Source organism: Bos grunniens, chromosome 15 (genome assembly GCF_055505025.1).
Source record: "Bos grunniens cultivar Pamir isolate PY7600 chromosome 15, Bosgru_T2T1.0, whole genome shotgun sequence".
NCBI lineage: Eukaryota > Metazoa > Chordata > Mammalia > Artiodactyla > Bovidae > Bos > Bos grunniens.
This window is the reverse complement of record NC_141179.1, coordinates 76838300-76857149: the sequence shown is the minus strand read 5'-3', so window position 1 is coordinate 76857149 and position 18850 is coordinate 76838300. Positions and strand designations below refer to the sequence as shown.

The following is an 18850-nucleotide window of genomic DNA, read 5'->3' as shown; positions in this document are numbered from 1 at the left end:
TGTCTGATCACAATCACGCACCCTTTCCTGCGCTGGACCAAGGCCCAGATGAGCAGCTGGGGGACACAAGGCTCAATGCAGCCGCAGCAGGAGGCTGTAGGCAGCAGAGTTCATTCAGAAGAAAGCCCAAATAGGAGCTGCTGCGGGCTCAGGGAACCTCACAGGGGGCTCCACCAACAAAGGCATGCGCTCCAGCAAGCCCCCCTCCCTCTGACCAGTGTCTGTCACCAGCTTCAGGAGGAGTGCGTGGAACCCCAGATCCCTGGGCCACAGCATCCTTGTAAAGACTGATCCAACCTCTCCATGTATTGTAAACGAAGAAACAGGCGCAGGCGGGAAACCACAGCCCAGGCTCCCAGGGAGAAGCAGAAGCAGAGGCGGGACTAGAACTCCGGTCTCCCTGCTACCAGGTCAAGCTCTCTCCCCTCCTCCTTGTCTGCAGAAGTGTGCTTTCTCTGGCTGGAACCCGGGACCTTCCTCAGACAGCAGGGTGACCTGGATCTGCTGCCTAATGGAGGACCAGGGGACCTCTCACTCCATGCCTCCCTGACTCGCGTTCCTGTCTTTGGGCTTGTTTACCCATCAGCAGCATGGGACAGTTTAGGTGGAAGTCCAAGATGCCCAATCCCTTAAATCTGTGTGCACTTGACTCTTGTCTGCCAAATTCATAGTACTCCCAGGAGTTAGAGGTCAGCAAATAGAGACCCTTGAGATGATTACTGAGTGCATGAGAGAGAGAGAGGCAGTTCACTGCCTGGGGTGGGGATCCCCTCAGAACCCTCAAGCTGTCCACGTTTCAACTCTGCAGGCCCTTCTGAACCCCAATGCTTTCTCCCCTTACAGAGCCCATCTCCCACCCCACCCCCAATCCCAGAGCCTTAAGGCTGAGCCCGAGAGAAGGAGGGAGGGAAGAAGAAAGAAGCCACGTTTCTTTACCGGGGGTGGGCGCGGGGAACAGAAGAGAAGCATAAGCCCGGAGACACGGATAGTTACAAGCCGCAAGGAGAGAGACTCGAGGGGCTGAGAAACAGACCCAGAGAAAAACCTCCCTCCTCCTGAGCGATCACCCTGTGCTGCCCCCGACCAGTTGGGGGTCAGGTCCTTCCCTGGGGGAAATCTCTGGCCTGATTTCCTGGGGGGCAGGCACGGCAGCACCCCTGAATTTCCGAGTCTGGCTCAAAATCGGGGTCTGGCTCTGGCCCACCCCCCGCCCCCATGGGCGTCTGGTCTCTGGCCCTTCGAACACTCCCCTGTGCGCCCCCCAGCGGAGAGCCAGAGGCAGAGCCACCGAGGTCCTAAAGGGGGCGCAGGAAAGGGCGCCACCACTTTGTGTCCAATCTGGCCCCGGAACCCCGGGCTCGGGGCTGGAGGACGACTAGGAGAACTGGGGCAGGGGCAGAATCCGTGTCTCTTGAGCTCATATTCGGGGATCGGATGGCCCCGACTCCTCGACGAGTTCCCTTCCCCTGGAAGGCCGAGGCCAGTGTATCCACACGGACCGGAGCCCCCCGGAGGAGCGCGGACTGGCGCAAGCTCGGAGGCTCCGGTCCAGGTTCGGGGTTCCAGGGAAGTGTCGAGGGATCGGGTCACCGAATCTCAGAGCCCGAAGTACGTGTCTCTCAAGGGGACCCAGCGCCGAGCCTCCCTCCCCCCCACTTCTGCCCTGTGATGTATACAGTCCCGTTCTTCTGGAGGCCCCAGGTGCACCGCGAAGAGGCGTAAGGAGTGGTGGAAGGCGAAGCCCAGACCCTTCATCTTACCGCATTGTTGAGGAAATCCGACTCGTTCAGATCCCCCAAGTCCAGGAAGCTGGATCCGGGAAACAGCCTGTCGGCCGGGAAGGGCTCCAAGACGGCGTCCATCGCGGCCGGCTCCGGAGACCCCCCTACGGCTGGGCTTCCCCTCACTCCAGGGCGGCGGCGCGCCCGGCCCAGAGCTCCGGCCCGAGCGTTGGCAAGCGGGCGGGGTGGGAGGGGGGAGCGGGCAGGTCCCGGGCGAAGCCCCGGGGGAGGGGCGGGCAGAGGCTGCGCGGCCCCGGGTCGGGGGCGCGGGGGGCGCGGAGGCCTTTAGGGCAGCGGCGCAGAGCGGGCTGCGCTCAGGGGCCCCGGGCGCACCGTGGGCACCGTGGGCATCTAGCCGACTCCTCCTCCGCTGGCTCCTGCCGGGGCACAGCTGGCTTCCATGGGGAGCCCGGGAGTGGGGCTGAGGGCTTGAGGAGCCCCCCGGACAGGGTGGGAGCCGGGGGCGGGGGAGCTGAGCGCTCCCCCCTGAGACTGGGTGGCTGCCGGGCGCTCCGCTCTCTCTGCGTCTCCCTCTGCACGGCTTCTGTCACTTTTCCTCTCTGCGAAGCCGGGAACCCCGGGCTGGTTAGCCCAGCTGGCCGAGGCGCCACGCCTCCCACATCAATATTCACGATAATTTCATATTAATGAGGAGGGGGTGTGGTCTAGGCAATCATTTCCCTACTCCTTTAAAGAGACAGCTGCGAGCTAGCCTTGCAAATCTCTTGCTCGAGGTAGGGGCTTGAAGCAAATATTTCCTAGCTCCAGTAACCATGTTCTTTGAACCTCAGCTTCTTAAGGCTTTGCCAACCACACTCCATTAAGTTCACGAGGGAGCTGAGTTATTTCTGTTCCTCTAGGCTTATGCAGGAGTCTGAACCAAGTCCAAAGTCAGGGAATTCCATCTCACAGGCCCCTCCACAAATCTCCTCTCAATGGGGGGATTTTCAGGTCTCCTCCTCCAAGAAGCCTTCCCTGACCCCAGACTGAAGCAGTTACCATTGCTATACATTCACAGGATATGGTGTGCTTACCTCCTTGATAGTCATTGTTTGCTCCGGTATCTCTGACCCCTCTGGACTCAGATCCCTAGGGCAAAGACTGTATCCGACTTTCCTGTGCGTGAAAGTTATTGGCGGGGGTGGGGGGGGTGGGGGGTACGGGGTGGGGTGGGGTGGGGTGGGGTGGGGTGGGGTGGGGTGGGGTGGGGGGGTGGGGGTGGCAGGAGAGATGAGGTAAGGACCCCTCTTCTCATCAAGTACCCCTAATGGTTCTGAAGAGCTAGAAGTTGGAGAATAGTGACCATGTAGTCTGTGTGAGCCAAGATGTGGGCTGGCTGCATGCTCCGTGGTCACGGGACACTCCCAGGCCCCCTGGATCCATTATCTAAGTGACTCGCTCCAGAGTACAGCTTAATCTCTTGAAAGGGCTGATAAACAATCACCAGGCACCTGAGCAAATGGATATGGCCAGAAAGTCACTCCCTCAGAGGGCTGGGCTCATGGTTCCTGCCCAGAAGTCATTAATAGGATTAAGTGTGTCCTCCTTGTTTGGAGCTTTTAATTAGCTCAGGAACCAAAAGGCCTTTAAGAAGCGGAGATGTCATTGCAGTTAAGCCAGGGATGTCACCCAGATTGCTCTCTCAGTGCCAAGGTGGGGAAAGGGCACACCTAGGCTGAGATAGCAGCTGTTTGCTTGCCTGGGGTAGGCTGGGAGGCATGTGGCTTTCTGCCCATCTCCTGATCCAGTTGACATAGTTCTGGAGAATGAAGTTCTGACCCTCCAGATTGTCATATGACTATTAGCTCCTGGACCTCCTGGAGAGTTTGTTCCTAAGAAACTGGGAATACAGCCCATGCTCTGGGGACCAGTTCACCAGCAATGCAACTCTGAGAAGCTGTGCTATGTGCTAAGTCGCTTCTGTTGTGTTTGACTCTTTGTGACCCTGTGGACTGTATAGGCTTCTCTGTCCACAGGATTCTCCAGGCAAGAGCACTGGAGTTGGTTGCCATGTCCTCTTCCTGGGGATCTTCCTGACCCAGAGGTTGAACCCACATCTCCAGCATTGCAGGCAGATTCTTGACCACTGAGCCAACAGGGAAGCCCTCTGAAAGTTAGGCTGGGCCAGAAAGAAATCAGTTCACTCTCTAAACAGTGGCAAGTAGAAGGAGGGTGCTGAGACTGTGGGTGTTTTCCCTAGGTGTGTCACATCTGGCCAACTGGGGAGCAGTCAGACACTGAGAATTTGACTGACCCTTCGTGGGGAGGGGGGCAAAGGTTGTGATCTCTGGCTAGGTGGACAAGCCAGTCCATGGTGGGCGATTTTGTGACTACAGGTGTCTGGAGTCCTGGCTCCTGAGCTGGAGTCTCTGCAGGCTCCCAGGAGGAGCAAAAGTGCCCCTCTGCCTGAGGTTGGCTGGAAATTGTGCCTGTGTTCCTCCCAGCCTGCTCTGTAATTAGAGACACAGGCACCACTTAAGTGATGGGGAAGATTATATAGTTTTAGATAAATAAGATTAGAATGTCCTCTCTTTCCTGATTCTTACCCAGGTGAACACCCCAGGACACCATTGAAAATAATCCTGGGGAGACACTCTGGTTCTGGCACCTCCTGTGGAGTCTGAGAAGCGGGGAGCTCCCAGGAGAATTTCTGGGGGGAGGAGAGAAGAGTGGGAAGAGGAATGGGTGGTGCAGAGCCTAGCACGTCCCCAGCCAAGGTGAGGATGGCAGGGGGTTTCTTCACACATCCTACAGGTGTTATTGAGCACCTGTGAACAGTCCCTAGACCTGGCCCTGGCGTACAGTGGTGATTCAGAACTTATATTCTAGAGTGAATGAGGAAGGAATGGGCACACAAATAAATAAATAGTTCATTTCAGATAGTGATAGGACTGTGAAGGAAATAAGTGTGGTATGATGGAGTGTAAGGAAGGCTTTTTTGAAGAAGTGATGTGTGAACTGAGAACTGAAGTTATTTCTGGGGCAAAATGGAGGGAAAAGCATTCCAGATAGAGGGAACAGCAAGTAGAAGAGAAAGCAAGAGAAGGACTGGGAGGGGCAGGCAGTGACAAGGGAGAGAGAAGATGAATGTGAAATCCCGAGGCTATATGCACATATACACTGACACTGTTCAAGTGGTAAAAAAGAACTATGCCTGTTGAGATCCAAGGGCCCACCTGAAGCCTTCTATAGCAGCCATCCCCTCTGTATCTACTCCTTTTTTTTCCCATACCGCAGGGCATGAGGGATCTTAGTTCCTCAACCAAGGATTGAACCTGCACTCCTGCAGTGGGAGCACAGATTCTTAAGCGCTAGGCCGCCAGTGAAGACCCCGTTATCTATATCTCTTAAAGATTTTCCAGAAAAGAAGACTAGACAGCTCACCGGGTCTACAGTCTGGGCTCTGACCAGCTGGGAGGGTCTGCTTCCTCCAGGCCTGTCCTGAGGCCAGGCCTGATCCCACAACCCAGACATCTCAGGCCCCTTCTGTACATCTGAAGGGGTGGGGAAAGGAGGCCCAGATTGGTGTTTCAAACATCCCCAAACGCTCCAGGTCAGGAAAAGCTCACAGACCATAGCCCCTCCGGTTGTGGGCTCAGCAACATCCGGTTGGTGTTGTCTGCAGCAGCTCCAGCTGTGAAGCGTAATGCATAAAGATGCCCCAACCCAGGCAGTGACGCACAGGAGAGAGGTTCAGAGATAAGCTTCCTGCCTGTCCCAGACACTGTAGGTCAGGTGGAGAGAGAGCTATCTGCCAGGTTGAGCTGTGAGCAGGAAAGGTGTGTGTCCATGTGCATGCGCGCGTGTGTGTGTGTGTGTGTGTGCATGCGAGTGTGTGAGGGTAGGGGGCCTGGCTGGGCACTGCCACACTTTGACACCCTTAGAGAGTCACTGCCCTTCTCTGGGTCTCAGTTTTCACATCTGTCAAATGGGAGAGGTATTCTTGATGCCTAGGGTCCTGTCTTCTCCAAGCACTTTCCAGATGTGTCCTTAGCAGGCCAGGAATGGTAGAGAGTAGGGGGAGATGGGGTGAAGGGCCTGCCTCCTTAGGAGGCCCAGTGCTCTGATTTTCCAGGCTTTGGCCCTGGAGCCTCGAGGAGGGTGCAAGGCTGGGTGTTTACATTTGGCAGGCAGGCCCTGGGTGGTGGTGAGAAGGTTGCCCAAAGTAAACCTGCCTTGTTTGCCTGGATTGTAAAGGGAAAAACGCTTTGGCACACTGTACCAGGAACTTCTGAGAAATGAAAGCATATTCATCCTGGAGATTAGGCTGACTTCCGGGGCACAGATGGGGGCCCTTTGTTCTCTTGTGGCTCCCTCATAGGGGCCACATGACTGCCCCCTCTGTACCTCCTGCTGGGGTGGAAGTGGAGTCCCTGGGGTGGCACCCTGCCAGGAGGGTGGAGGTGTGCCTCAGACCCCCAGCTCTCCATCATCTTGGCCTGCGGTTCCTTCCCGGCTCCACCGGAAACCGTAAAATACCTAACTGGTGTTGAGAATTTGCTTTGTGCCAGGCACTAAATACTTTGACTTGTATTATCTCGTTTAATTCTTGGAACACGCTGGGGAGATGAATATCGTATTCACTGATTCTGAGAAACACATTTAAACATCTCTGAAATCAGAAAGTGTCTTACAATTGGGAGCATGTTATGCTTGAATGGACAGTGTTTTTTTTTTTTCCTTCTTAATGTACGGTGCCAAACAAATGGCAAATCGTAGGATTATAACATCTTAGATTCGATGAAACAGGATATTATTATCATCCCCAGTCTGCAGATGAGAAAAGGAGGCTCAGAGAGTTCACCAGACTTAACCAGTCCTTTATTTTGCAGGAAACCAAGCCCTCGAGGCCTCGGAGGCTTTCCTTAGGTCAGCCAGCTTCAGTGAGACAGAGATAGGACTGAAATCCGGGCCTCTGGGCTCCTCACCCGGGGCCCTTTCCACTCACCCCAGATGAACTGGGTTTGCTCACTAGGGAGAGGCAGGCGCGGAGGGGAGGGCCTTCCTCAGCGGCCAGTGAGTCACCGGCCACCCTACCTTGGAGAACGGCCTTAAAGATAGAATTTTTTCCCCCTCTCCAAATTCTCTGAAGACTGAAGTTCCTTAAGGACTAAGAAAACACTTGTCTCCCTTCCAGCTCCTTTTCCTGGTAATTATTTTAGCTTGTCTTTCCCTGAATTTCTCTCCGCTGTCCCATCCCACGACGACAGGCAGGCCCGCCCCTTCTTGGCCCAGCGTCCGCCCCGCGGCCTGGGGAACGGCTCCACCCGCTTCCTGCTCTGCTCAGGGTCCTGCTCTGATCTCCCCCTTCTTTCTTCTACCTCGAATCACCTGCACCCACTGGGCTTCCAGATGCCTCTGTCACCCAGGCTGCTGGCTCCAGCCCCCAGGACGTACACTCAGGCATATCGTCCTGCATCCTGCTCTCTCTCCCAAGTGTAAAGTCAAGGGAGAAAAATCGAAAGGCTAGTCTTTGGCCTCAGGGAGCCATCGTGTCGTCGGGGATGCTCCGCTGCCACTCGTGCTTCACCGGGGGCTGACAGAGCTGGGACGGTGGATCTCAGAGAAAGGGCAGAAGCCTGGAAAGCCAGAGGCTTGACTTGGCCAATGACATACTGCCCTTGCCAAGTACCCCTACTCCGCCCCGTGTAGAGCCTCGGTGTCCCAGCCTCCAAGCCTGCTGAGGCTGAATGGCTCGTCACGGGGAACTGGAGAGGCAGCGCTGGGAGTTTAAACCAAAGGCTTTGCGAAAATGCCACCAGGCACGGTTCAGTTCAGCAGGGACTGATCGCCGTCCAGGTTAAGCCAGGGCCTCAGATTCTTCCCAGTCAGAGGAGGGTTTTGGACCGAATAGTCTCTCAAATTCCATCCTACCGGCTCTGAACCGCTATGATTCTGTCTCCTTCTGCCCAGAAAGGAAATATGGGCCTTGTGAGTGAGGAGCCCGTGTGTTTTCCGGACATCGATTTGGCGAGAGGCTGAGTGTGCTGCCCACGGTGGTGTGACCGCCGCGGGGCGGGTGATCCCGCGTCTGGAGGTGTGGGCCTGCACGTGGTGCTCCTGCCATCCTTTGCGCATGTACGGTCCTCGGGAGGAGAGAGCGGCCGTTCACACGGAGGAGCGGGCCCACCCCTCTGTGCGTGTCCATGCCAGCGCATGCGGCTGCAAATCTGGTTTTCATCTTCCAATAGGCAGCTGGGCTGGGGTGGGCGGTGCGGGGAGACTGAGTGGAATATTAATTGTGCTTTTGCACGTGGCTGAGCTCCATGAATGTGGTGGTCGGAGGGAGCAGCCTGAAGCTATGTGGGGAATGAGGAAGAAGCCACAGGAGAGGGGTTCCCTGGGGTTTACAGGCACACTGGAGAGGAGGTAGAGCCCTGACACCCTTCAGGGTGGGTGGCAGCGCAGGGAGAGAGGTTCTGAGATCAAGGATCTGGGGACAGTTGGGAAGATAATAGGTTTAAGGCGATTCCGATCTTTGCCTATTCCAGAGCCTGGAGCATAGTAGGTGTTCAATAAATACTGGCTGAATGACTAAATGGGGCTTCCCAGGGGCAGGAGAGGTAAAGAACCTGCGTGCCAGTGCAGGAGACATAAGATATGTGAGTTGGATCCCTGGGTCAGGAAGATCCCCCTGGAGAAGGAAATGGCAACCCACTCCAGTATGCTTGCCTGGAGAATCCCATGGATAGAGGAGCCTGGAGGGCTACAGGTCGCAAAGAATCAGACACGACTAAAGAGACTCAACGTGACACAAATGATTAAATAGCTGACTGCTTGTGTGCATGAGAGATCTCACAGATACTCTTACCTGGGAGAAGATGGAGAACCGAGTAGGAGGAAAGAAAGTGTGCACGTTTGAAGCACCTGCCAAGTGCTGGCCACTCCAAGGGTCACCGTCAGGCGTTTTATTTCATTTCAAGCACACAAAGGTCTAGGAAATAGCATCACCCTCATTGCGCACAAACTCTCCCCTCTGCAACTTGCCATTTTCGGGGATACAGGTGAGAATATTTTTCTTTGAGTCTGGGGCCTAGAAAAACTGGCTGCTTCTGAAAGGTGGGTCTATTTTTAACCGAATGAACACTCTGGACTTTGTAACTCACTGTATGTCGTTTTCCACTTGGGGTGTCAGGAAACTCAGAGAGGAATTTGCTGGGGCCAGCCTCTTGCAGCAGGCTCTCATGGGGATGTACTTCACAAGCTCACTGCATCCCTGGCTTCCTCTTAGCTTTTGAATCCCCCTTTCTCCATATCTTTCCTCCCTCTATTAAAAGCCATTTAATTACATTGTCAGGTTTCTCAGGTAACTTTAATACACCTTGAAGAGAGATAAGGTGTAAATACAAAGATATTTTTACTTGTATAGATGAAGAAGATGAGGTTCAGAGAGGTTATGTTATTTGTCCAAGGTCACACAGCTATGAAGCTAGAGAGTTGGGAATTTGCTCTTGGATCTGTTAGACTTAATCTTTTAACTGAGCCAGACTCTAGGACTGGACAAGTTGTACAGCAATCAGGGGGCTTTCAGGGAGTTGGGAGGAGCCTGAGGTCTTTGCAGATTCAGCCTTTAACTCTCACCAGCCCTCATCCAGTCTCCACTCCTTCAGGAGCAGGTTCAGGTAGGGGTTCCCGTCCCAGGTCAAAGAAGGGGCTCTGGGGATCCTGGGCATTCCCCTGTCTGCAAGGACCAGCCCCTGACCTCATAAGTAAACACAACAAACAGAAAACCGGCAGAGCTGGCTGTCGCAGTCACCAGTGAAAGCAAAGGTACGTTCCAGTTGCTCCAAGGAATGTTTCTGGAGCCTCCAGAGCTGAAGAACGGACCAATTCCCTGGAGAAAAGGAAAGGATGGGGGCCCAGGGGAGCCACATTTTTTCTCAGCTTTATGACAAGCAAGCAACAAGCATCCCAAGGATCAGGGGAAGGAGCTCCAAGCCTGCATATTCTGCATCTGGATCCTGATCCCTCTCTAGAGCCCTTCGGACCTGCCCACCCGCGATGTGTCTCCTGTGGGCAGCCCCTGGATGAAGACTTTGGGATTCCCCGGGGAGGCCTTATACTTACCTATCCCAGTGAATCCATTCCTTACAGAGGCGGCACCACACATGTGCTCCACAAACCTGGGGACCCCTGGGGAGGGCCCAAAGGTTGAGCCAAATCTAGGGGGGAGGGATGCTGTTATTCTGAAAGCCGCAGTGGAGAATGCGTGTCGGACAACCCAGGGGACACTGTCACACCGATAGCGACATGGAGACCGTGAGTAAAGACGCCTTTGCTCAGGGCTTTCCAGATAAGCCTGGAAGTCTCCATGTGGGACACCTTCAGACTCCAGCATGCATGGCCTGGAGGAGAAATAATCATAGAAACAATGATTTTCACAAACTGCCATTTCTTGTGGGCCCATTGCCCCTCCACGCTCTGCCAGTTTGCAGCACGTATCTCAATCTTCTGAATCTATAAAGAGCTCCTATAAATCAATAAGACAAAGACCAACAATCCAATAAAAATATTGACAAAGCATGTGAACAGTGAGTCTGGTGCATTTATACACGACCATTTCTCATGTCCCAGGGTCTCTGCTAAGCACAGCCTCTGTGTCTTCTCATTTAAGCCTCCCCACAAGCCTTGGAGTCAGATACCATGATTACCCTGTTTTCTTGAGGCTCAGAGAGGGGAAGACACTGGCCCAGTGTCACGCGGGGTCTTGGTCTGACTTCACAGTCTGTGTTGCTGAGGTACAGAGGAAAGTCACCGTTTATGGGGACCCAAGGCCTCAGGAAACCCTGGCAGAGACGGGAGGGACAGTGAGGAGCAGACAGCTGAGGTGAAATCCTCTCCACCCATCAGCTTGGGGAGAACCCAGAACCCCCAATATCTAGGAAGAAGAGTTTTTTGGTTTTCGTTTTGTCTTTTTAAATTTGCTGAATAGCTAATACATCACAAGTAAAAAAAAAAAAAAAAAAAATGAAAAGTAATCCTCTCTTCCCTGTATCCGATGTCCTAACCACTAAGTTCCCACCCTTCAACCAACATATGATTAATTTTATTACTTTCTTGGACATCTTCTGTGGGTGGCGCGTGTGTGTATTTATATACATCTTCTCTCTCTCTCTTTTTTTTTAACTGAAAAGGAGCGTACACCGTTCTATATCTCCCCACACCCCACCGCCACTTTCTCTGTGTTGGAAATCTTCCACATTAGTACCTAGAGAACTTCCTCATTTTTTTTCAATAGTTACATAGCTATCCATTGTGTGACTGTTGGAGGAGGCAATGGCAACCCACTCCAGTGCTCTTGCCTGGAGAATCCCAGGGACGGGGGAGCCTGGTGGGCTGCCATCTCTGGGGTCGCACAGTTGGACACGACTGAAGTGACTCAGCAGCAGCAGTGTGACTGTACCATAATTTATTTACCTGTCCCCAACTGATGAACACTTGGATTGTTTCCAGTTTTTTCCTGTAACAAATAATGCTATAATCACAGTCTTGTTCAGGCACTGTATATTTGTGGGATAAAATCTCGGTAGTGGGATTGCTGGGTCAAAGAGAATGTGCATTTGTGATGTCTATGTGCGTGCGTGCTCCAGTCGTGTCTGACTCTGTGTGACCCTATGGACCCTAGCCCACCAGGCTCCTCTGTCCATGAGATTCTCCAGGAAACAATACTGGAGTGGGTTGCCATGCCCTCCTCCAGGGGATCTTCCTGACCCAGGGATCGAACCCTCATCTCCTGTGACTTCTGAATTGCAGGCGGATTCTCTACCGCTGAGCCACTGGGAAGCCGGTAATGTTCACAGATATTGGTAAACATTTCATATCGATTTACACTGCCACCAGCAGTATATGACATTGTCGGTCTCTCCGCAGCCTTGCAAATGATGGACATTATCAAGCTTTTGCATGGTTTCCAGTTTGCATTTCTCTTATCATTAATGAGGTTGAGAGTCTCTTGAGATGTCCTCAAACAATTAATGCTGCCTTTTCTGTAGATCCTGGTTGTATTCGTTGGCTTTTAAAAAATTGGTGGCTGGTCTTGTCTTACTGATTCCTAGGAGTTCTTTATACGTCAGGGAGATTTTGATATGATCTGCAGGGACAGCGGGGCCACAGTTGGCATCCCCTTTGGGAAAGGCTGTGGAGGTGCGTTCTTCCACATGCCTCCACTCTCTCATCCAAGCCCAGCCATTGATTTAAGGAACCTTCACTGGGTATCTTTTGAGTGCTAGGCTCAGTGCTTAGGTGCCTGAAACTAGGGGTGAATAGACAAAGTTCTCAGGTTGCTGGAAGTGCGGTAGGGGTACCACATCTGTGATCAGACAGATGGTGGTCCAGTGGGAGGTGAACTGTAGTTCAGGGATTCAGAATGAGTGCTTCAGGAGCCTGTGGCAGGAAGCAACAGGCACTGTCTATATCCCAATAGACTCTGACATCTGCATTCGCCCGGGGCTAGATCAGAGTTGCCAAGGCTCTGCCTGCCTCCCTTCTCCCTGTGGGTCCAGCCCTCAGACTGCGGAAATGCCCTGCTCTGGGAAGATGGCCCCCTCAGTCCCTGTTTACAGAATGCTCAGTCTTCTCTGAGCTTATTTTGTCTGACCCGCCCCCACATAGCCTCCTTCCCTGCCCTGTGGTGGTCCTCACTACCCTGCTGTGCATTTCTATTTATGTATATTTATTTTATTTTTGGTTGTGTTGGATCTTTGTGGTGAGCAGGCTTTCTCTAGTTGCAGAAAGTGGGGGCTCCTCTTCCTTGCGGTGCACAGACTCTAGGGCACACGGGTTTAAGTAGCTGCAGCGCACAGGCTCAGTCGTGGTGATGCAAGGGCTTAGCTGCTCCATAGCATGTGGGCCCTTCCTGGTCCAGGGATCGAACCCGTGTCCCCCAAATTGCAGACGGATTCTTATCCACTGCACCCTGCCGTGCATTTCTTGCAGCCTGTTTCTAGTGCGCATGCCTCCGCTGCTCAGAGGATTGTAATCTCTTGATGGCAAGATGGGAGACTTTCCTCTGGGCCCCCCTCCACTTGGTGCTTCGTATCTGGTGACACTCGTGAAGGCTTGTTGGATGTTAGCGCAGCTGGAAACCAGGGCTCACCTGAATTGAGACCTGCATGTCAGGGGGTTGAGAATGGCCCATTAGACACAGGAAAGGATGGTATGCCAGGCCCCAGCATCGGGGCCCAGCCAAGAAAGGGTTAAGCTCGCCAGAGTTTTGTATATGAAATGGCACCAGAAAAAAAAAAGTACAGACTAGCAATTGAGCCCTGTCTCATCCTGGTTCAAATGACATTGTCTGAGCTTCCCCAGCCTCGCCTCCTGCACTAATTACAGACCTTCCCTGGGGAGGAAGACCAAGGCCAGGAGGTCCTCATTACAGGCTCACTTGCTGGAGGGAACAAACCCCAATGACCAAGCCCAATGGCCAAACAAACTCTCTCGAAGAGAGGCCCAGGGTTTCCTCTAAAGTACATCACTGCAGCTGTCCGGCTGGGAAAGGGTTAAGAAGTGGCTGGCAAGGGTTGCCCAGGTGCAATGATGGGGGTGGGGGTGGGGGCCAGCCAGGGCTAAGGTACCCCCTCTCTGGGTCCACTTGCCCAGGCCTGAGAGCCCTTCCTGCCTCTTGCCCCCCAAGATGGCGGCTGCCAGGGCCGCGTGGGGACCTCCTTGCTGTGGTCGCCTGCCGGCCGCCTCTCCCTGTGGCCTGTGGAGACCTCGCCTTCTTTAATTTTCCATTTATCTTGAGGACTCGCCCCTCTGAGATTAGCTTTGATGTGGGGCCTGCTCCCAGGGGAGGAATCAAGGGTTTCTGAGGCCTGGTCTGGATTCTGCCCACTGCCCCCAGCCCAGGCGGGGCCCAGAGGTCCCCCAACCATCAGGGCCAGACCCCAGGCTGACCTGAGCACACAGGGCAAGGGCTTTGGGCCTTGACCTTGAGGCAGATGGAGGGGCTGCTGCCTGGGCCCCAAAGTGGAGGAGAGGGCTCGGAAGTAAGAGCTTGGTTAACACATTGTGTAAGTTTATTTTTACACTAGTCTCCCCCATGAGACTGCGCACATTAAAATAAGAAGGAGAAGAACAGTATTCTTGCATGCCAACTAAGTGCCAGGCACAAGGCTAAGCATCTTCAAACACCATTTAATCCTTACAACTATGTGCTGTGGGTATCATTTCAAAGGGGTGGAAACTGGGGGTTATTCACGTTCATAAAAATGTATTGGGTTCCTACCATGTGCCCTGTTCCAGGCGCTGGGAAAGTGCCAGTGAGCAAAGCGGGCGCCTTGCTACCCGACTGCGCTAGTCGGGGAGACCGGTCATTAACAGATGGTCAAATACGTATTGTATCGTGTTATATAGCGTCAAGATACAGCCTTGAAGAAGAGAACTGGCTGGAGTGACAGGGCAACCGTTTTGGACTCAGAGTGTCCTCCTCTGTGAAGAGACAGAGACCAGAGCAGAGGGAAGGAATTAGCCATGTGACTAAGGAAGCGAAGGGCAAAGGTCAGAGGTTGGAGGTACTTGTTTTGTTCTGGCACAGTCAGGAGGCCCATAGGATGAGAGGTGGACAGTGATAGGAAGTGCGCTGGGTAAGGGAGCAGGAACTTGGTCTTATGGGGTCTGCTGAGGAGTTTGAAGCTTATTCTGAGTGTGATGGGAGCGACTGGGGTTGAGCATGAGCTGGACTCAGAACGTAAGTGGCAGGGGCTGGCAGCTGGCTCCACTCGCATGACTAGACATGGAGATTTAAACACAGATTCTGTCTGACTTGAGGAGGCCCAGGATGCTGCTGTCTCCTGCAAGGGGCAGGGACTGTGTGCCACTTGCCTCAGTGTCCCCGTGCCCAGCAGAGGGCCTGGCACAGCTGATGGCCCAGCAAAGCTTGGGAATCGGTTGTGGCACTTCTCCTGGCCAGGCAATGAGGTTGGGGAAGTCACTGAGATTTCTCTGAATGTCAGCATGTCCATCTGGAAACAGGGGAGAAGATAACTCCTGTCTTGTCTGTAGGACCCCTCCTGGTGGGCGTCCAATGAGACCTGGCGTGCAGACGGGCTTTGTGCCCTGGCAAGTATCAGGAAACGTTCTGCCGTCTGATTTCATCTGTCCTCACTCCCAGGACAGCTCTTGACGTCACTGCTTCAGAGCACAAATGTGTCCTCCTCGCTGTCCTGCCCCACGGGGCAAGGCCCGCCTGTGCCGCCTGTCTTAGGGATGTGTGAGCCTGCGTGCAAGTCTGTTACTTGTGGTCACAGAAACTAGAGGGCTGCTGCCTTGGCTGGGTGGTCTATGAGAACTTCACCTCCAGACTTTGGGGCGAGGGTGTGGAAGACCTGGAAACAGGGGCTTCCCTCCTCCCATCCGTACTGGGGCCCCTGGGGTTCCCATAGCTCCTTCTGTAGCCTCAGTCCCAGCTCACAGTGAGAGGTGTGGGGACTGTCTGTACACCTGTCATTCTGTCCCACCTGCCTGTGGGCTCCTGGGGGTCGGCTGAGACTACACCTTGTTCTTTGTACCCCAGGAAGCGATACAATGTCCGGTGTGAGATGGATGCTTCGTAGTAATGGATGGATGAATGAATTGTCCGTAGTCTCTGCCATCAGAAGGGCCTGGAGTTACACGGCTTCTGGACTCTCCTTTAGCCAAGTCACTGGTCCTATGTGGGCCTCAGTTTTCTCTTCTATAAACAGGGGTTTTGTCTGCATTCATTCAGTCAATCAACTCTTGTGACTGCTATGGTACCGTGGTATATTCTAGGGATACAGACATTCATCAGAATCAGTGATGCTGGAGCTTCCCTGGTGGTCCAGTGGTTAAGAATCTGCCTTCCAATGCAGGGTACGTGGGTTTGATCTCTGGTTGGGGAACTAAGATCCCACATGCAGCGGGTCAACTAAGCCCATGCACCACAATTAGAGAAACCTGTTTGCCACCACAAAGAGCCCGCCTGCTGCAACAAAGAACCAGCACAGCAAATAGAAAAAAAGAAAAGGCTAAAAAAAAAATCAGTGCTGCCCTCAAGAAGTTTAAAGGTGTCACCGACAGGAGTTGCAGCAGTTACAGTGTAAAGTGGTAAAATGTCTTTACGAGGAGAACCAAAGTGGCTCAGAAGAGGGAGTGGTCTGCCCTACATTTGAAGGGAGGACAGGAACATCTCACAGTACAAGGGGTTCTTGATGTGAGTCTTGAAGCATGAGCAGGTGTTTGCCAGGTGAAAAAAAGGGAAAAAAGCATTCTGGGCTCAAGGGACAGCATGGCAAAAAACTGGAGGTACAGCAGAGCCCGGCGCCTCTGGGGCACTGCTAACAGCTGGGTACGGCTGAAGTTGTCGGAAGCAGTGAGAGCGTGGTGAGGGGCAGGGCTGGAGAGGGTAGCCAAGTGCTCAGTCCTACAGGACATCTCTAAGGGACGCTAAGGGACACTACGAGCCATCCTGAAGGCAAACGGGAACTCCTGGCGGATTTTACAGAGGAAAACGGCGTGACGGGGGTTGTCATTTTTCCATACAGCACCCTGCTATGGTGTGGACAATAGATTGCAGGTGAATGAGAGCAGGATCAGCAAGTAGAGTTATGAGGCTGCTGCTGTTATCTGGGCCGGATGTGATAAAATCCGGAGCAAAGTTAACAACAGCCAACCATTCTCCAGCGCTTACTGTGTGCCAGCCACGCTCTGTGATAAATACTTGCAAATATTATCACATTTCATCCTCATAGCTGCCCTGGGAGTAAGTGCTACTATGGTTATCATCCCCGTATTACAGACGGAGGCACAGAGGCTTGGTTCTGTGCTAAGTGGCAGAAGGAAGGCGTAAGTCCATGGACCCTGACATCAGCACTCAGTACTCTGCTCAGTGCTGAGGACAGTGGGTGGAGACAAGGTTTTGGAGTCCAGAGCTGAACAGGAGGGGGGGCCCTCCAGGACGGTCGTCAATTGGATCAACAGTGAGCCCAAACACATGAGCAGGTTTGAAGAACCCTGAAGTCATAGGGCTGGGATTCTGGGACAGTGTCCAAGCTCAGGAAGAATCCAGTGTGTCCCTGGTGCTCTCCCCATGGCCTCCCCATGGCGTGCCGACTCGAGGCAGGCTCCACCAGACGTCTCTGCTGTGGCTCGACTCCTCACGGCCTTCCCCTCTTTTCCTGCAGGAGTGCTGAGAAAGGGGCCCCACTCCCAGTTCAGGCCTCGGGAGGACATTTCTGCAGGCTCACCTGTCCTCCTAAGACCCTGTTCCTCACGGAGGGCACTGCCAGTGTGTGCACACTGGTCAGGGGTTCAGCCAGCGCTGGTCGTCTCTGGACCGGGCCCTGGCCTTCACTTGGGGCCCGTGGCTTCCCATACCAGCGTGAGGCAGAGTCACCTGAAGGAGTCTGGCGCTTGGGTCAGAGCTGAGAAAATGGAATCTGCTCCTCAGGAAGAGCTTTCCAGTGGCAGTGTGGGTTCTGCGTGTGCTGCCTCTCCTGGGTCACGGAGTGAGAAGCCTCCCTACTCACCTCTGTGAACTCTTCCAGGCCCTGTAGCCGGTAAGGCCAGCTGATGTCAGGAGACTGGTGGCCGCTGAGCAGCACTGCTGAATCACCCCCAGTAGTGAATGCTGCGGCCTCCATGTGGAGCTCTGCTTTGTCCTTTGCAGGTCAGGGTGTTGGTTTTCTTTTTTTAATAAACAAAACTGAACCTGACTCACAACTCAATAGAGAGCCACAGCTTGCTCAGAGTCACCAGCATCACCATGGTAACCATGTCATCGTGAGCACTTGAAAAGGAAGTTATCAACAGCAACCTGCGGCTTCCTTCCTACCTCACAGCAGCCCTGGGCTTCTACCACTCCCTGACTCTTGGGGCTGCGTGAATGGCCCCAGGCCTGGGCTCCCCTCAAAGCTGAAAGTAGGGGCTTGTGGTTCCCACTCATGCTTACCTATCTGCCTCCTGGACATACTTCCAGAAGGACCTGAGAAAGTCTCTTTCATGCTGGGGTCCTAGGGGCAGACATGAAGCCCATATTTTAAAGCTGTTTATCTATTTTAAAACAGTTTTCTCATTGCTACCAGGAGGATAAAATTGTGTGGTGGGTACAGCTTCAGAGATGATAAAAGTTAGAATTAAAATGAATGTGAGGATGTTAATAATAATAATAACCATTTATCGAGTGCCTACCACCATGAGTCAGGCATTGTATAGGAAGCTTTATATACCTTGTCTCCCTTGCTGTAATTAATTTTCTACAGGCAATTTTATTTAATAAATTTATTTTAATTAGTTTAATAATAATATCTAGCATGTATTGAGTGTTGGACTCTCTGCTAAGCACTAATGTATATTTTCCCATGGGAAGCACTGTGATTATCCCCATTTTACAGATGGGAAAACTGAAGCTTAGCGAGGTCAAAGAATTTGTCTGAGATCACTCAGCTACCAAAGGATGGAAGTAGGGTTTGGGCTAGGCGTATCTGGCAGGCGTCCTCATTATTTTAGTATTGCCTAAAACTCGGTAAAGGCACAAAGTACATACTGAGCGTGGGCTTCCCTGATAGCTCGGTTGGTAAAGAATATGCCTGCAATGCAGGAGATCCTGGTTTGATTCAATGGGAAGATCCCCTGGAGAAGGGATAGGCTACCCACTCCAGTATCCCTGGGCTTCCCTGGTGGCTCAGCTGGTAAAGAATCTGCCTGCAATGCAGGAGACCTGGGTTTGATCCCTGGTTTGGGAAGATCCCCTGGAGATGGGAAAGGCTACCCACTCCAGTATTCTGGCCTAGAGAATTCCATGGACTATACAGTCTATGGGGTCGCAAAGAGTCAGACACAACTTTCACTTTCACAGACTGAGCAGATAGAGGCTCCAGGTTTGCCTGGTATAAGAGACTTTCTCCAAGAGCCTTGACTAGTATTTTATCCCCCGGAAGTTTCCTAGTCACCCTCATCAGGGTCAACTGGAGAGACTGAAGGAAATGCAGATTCTAGGCCCAACAACATCTATTGCATCAGATTTTTGGGTGTGGGGCCTACGATTCTGTGTTTTGGGCAACTCTCCATGTTGAGCTCTAACACTGGGGAATTTAAAGTTGACTAATCTCCTG

The 18850-nt window shown here is 53.0% G+C and overlaps 1 protein-coding gene and 1 long non-coding RNA gene across 3 annotated transcripts in view; both read right to left on the bottom strand.

Moving 5' to 3' along the window:
• The window catches only part of CREB3L1 (cAMP responsive element binding protein 3 like 1), a 37098-nt gene extending 34222 nt beyond the window's left edge, over positions 1–2876 (bottom strand). Inside the window, exon 1 of one of the 2 annotated variants that reach the window (XM_086341371.1) lies at positions 2816–2876. In XM_086341371.1, coding sequence (XP_086197497.1) covers positions 2816–2830 — 15 coding nt within the window. In that variant the 5' untranslated portion in view covers positions 2831–2876. Of the gene's footprint in view, positions 1–1760; positions 2344–2815 lie in introns of those variants that run through there. The other variant, XM_086341370.1, reaches the window with a different exon arrangement.
• A 5776-nt stretch (positions 2877–8652) lies between these two features.
• On the bottom strand, positions 8653–17469 carry LOC147358511 (uncharacterized). The gene is made up of 3 exons (XR_015141699.1): positions 17267–17469; positions 9849–10126; positions 8653–9615 (listed from the first exon to the last, which is right to left on the bottom strand). It is a non-coding gene; the product is annotated as an uncharacterized LOC147358511 (long non-coding RNA).
• Between the last annotated feature and the right edge of the window lie 1381 nt (positions 17470–18850).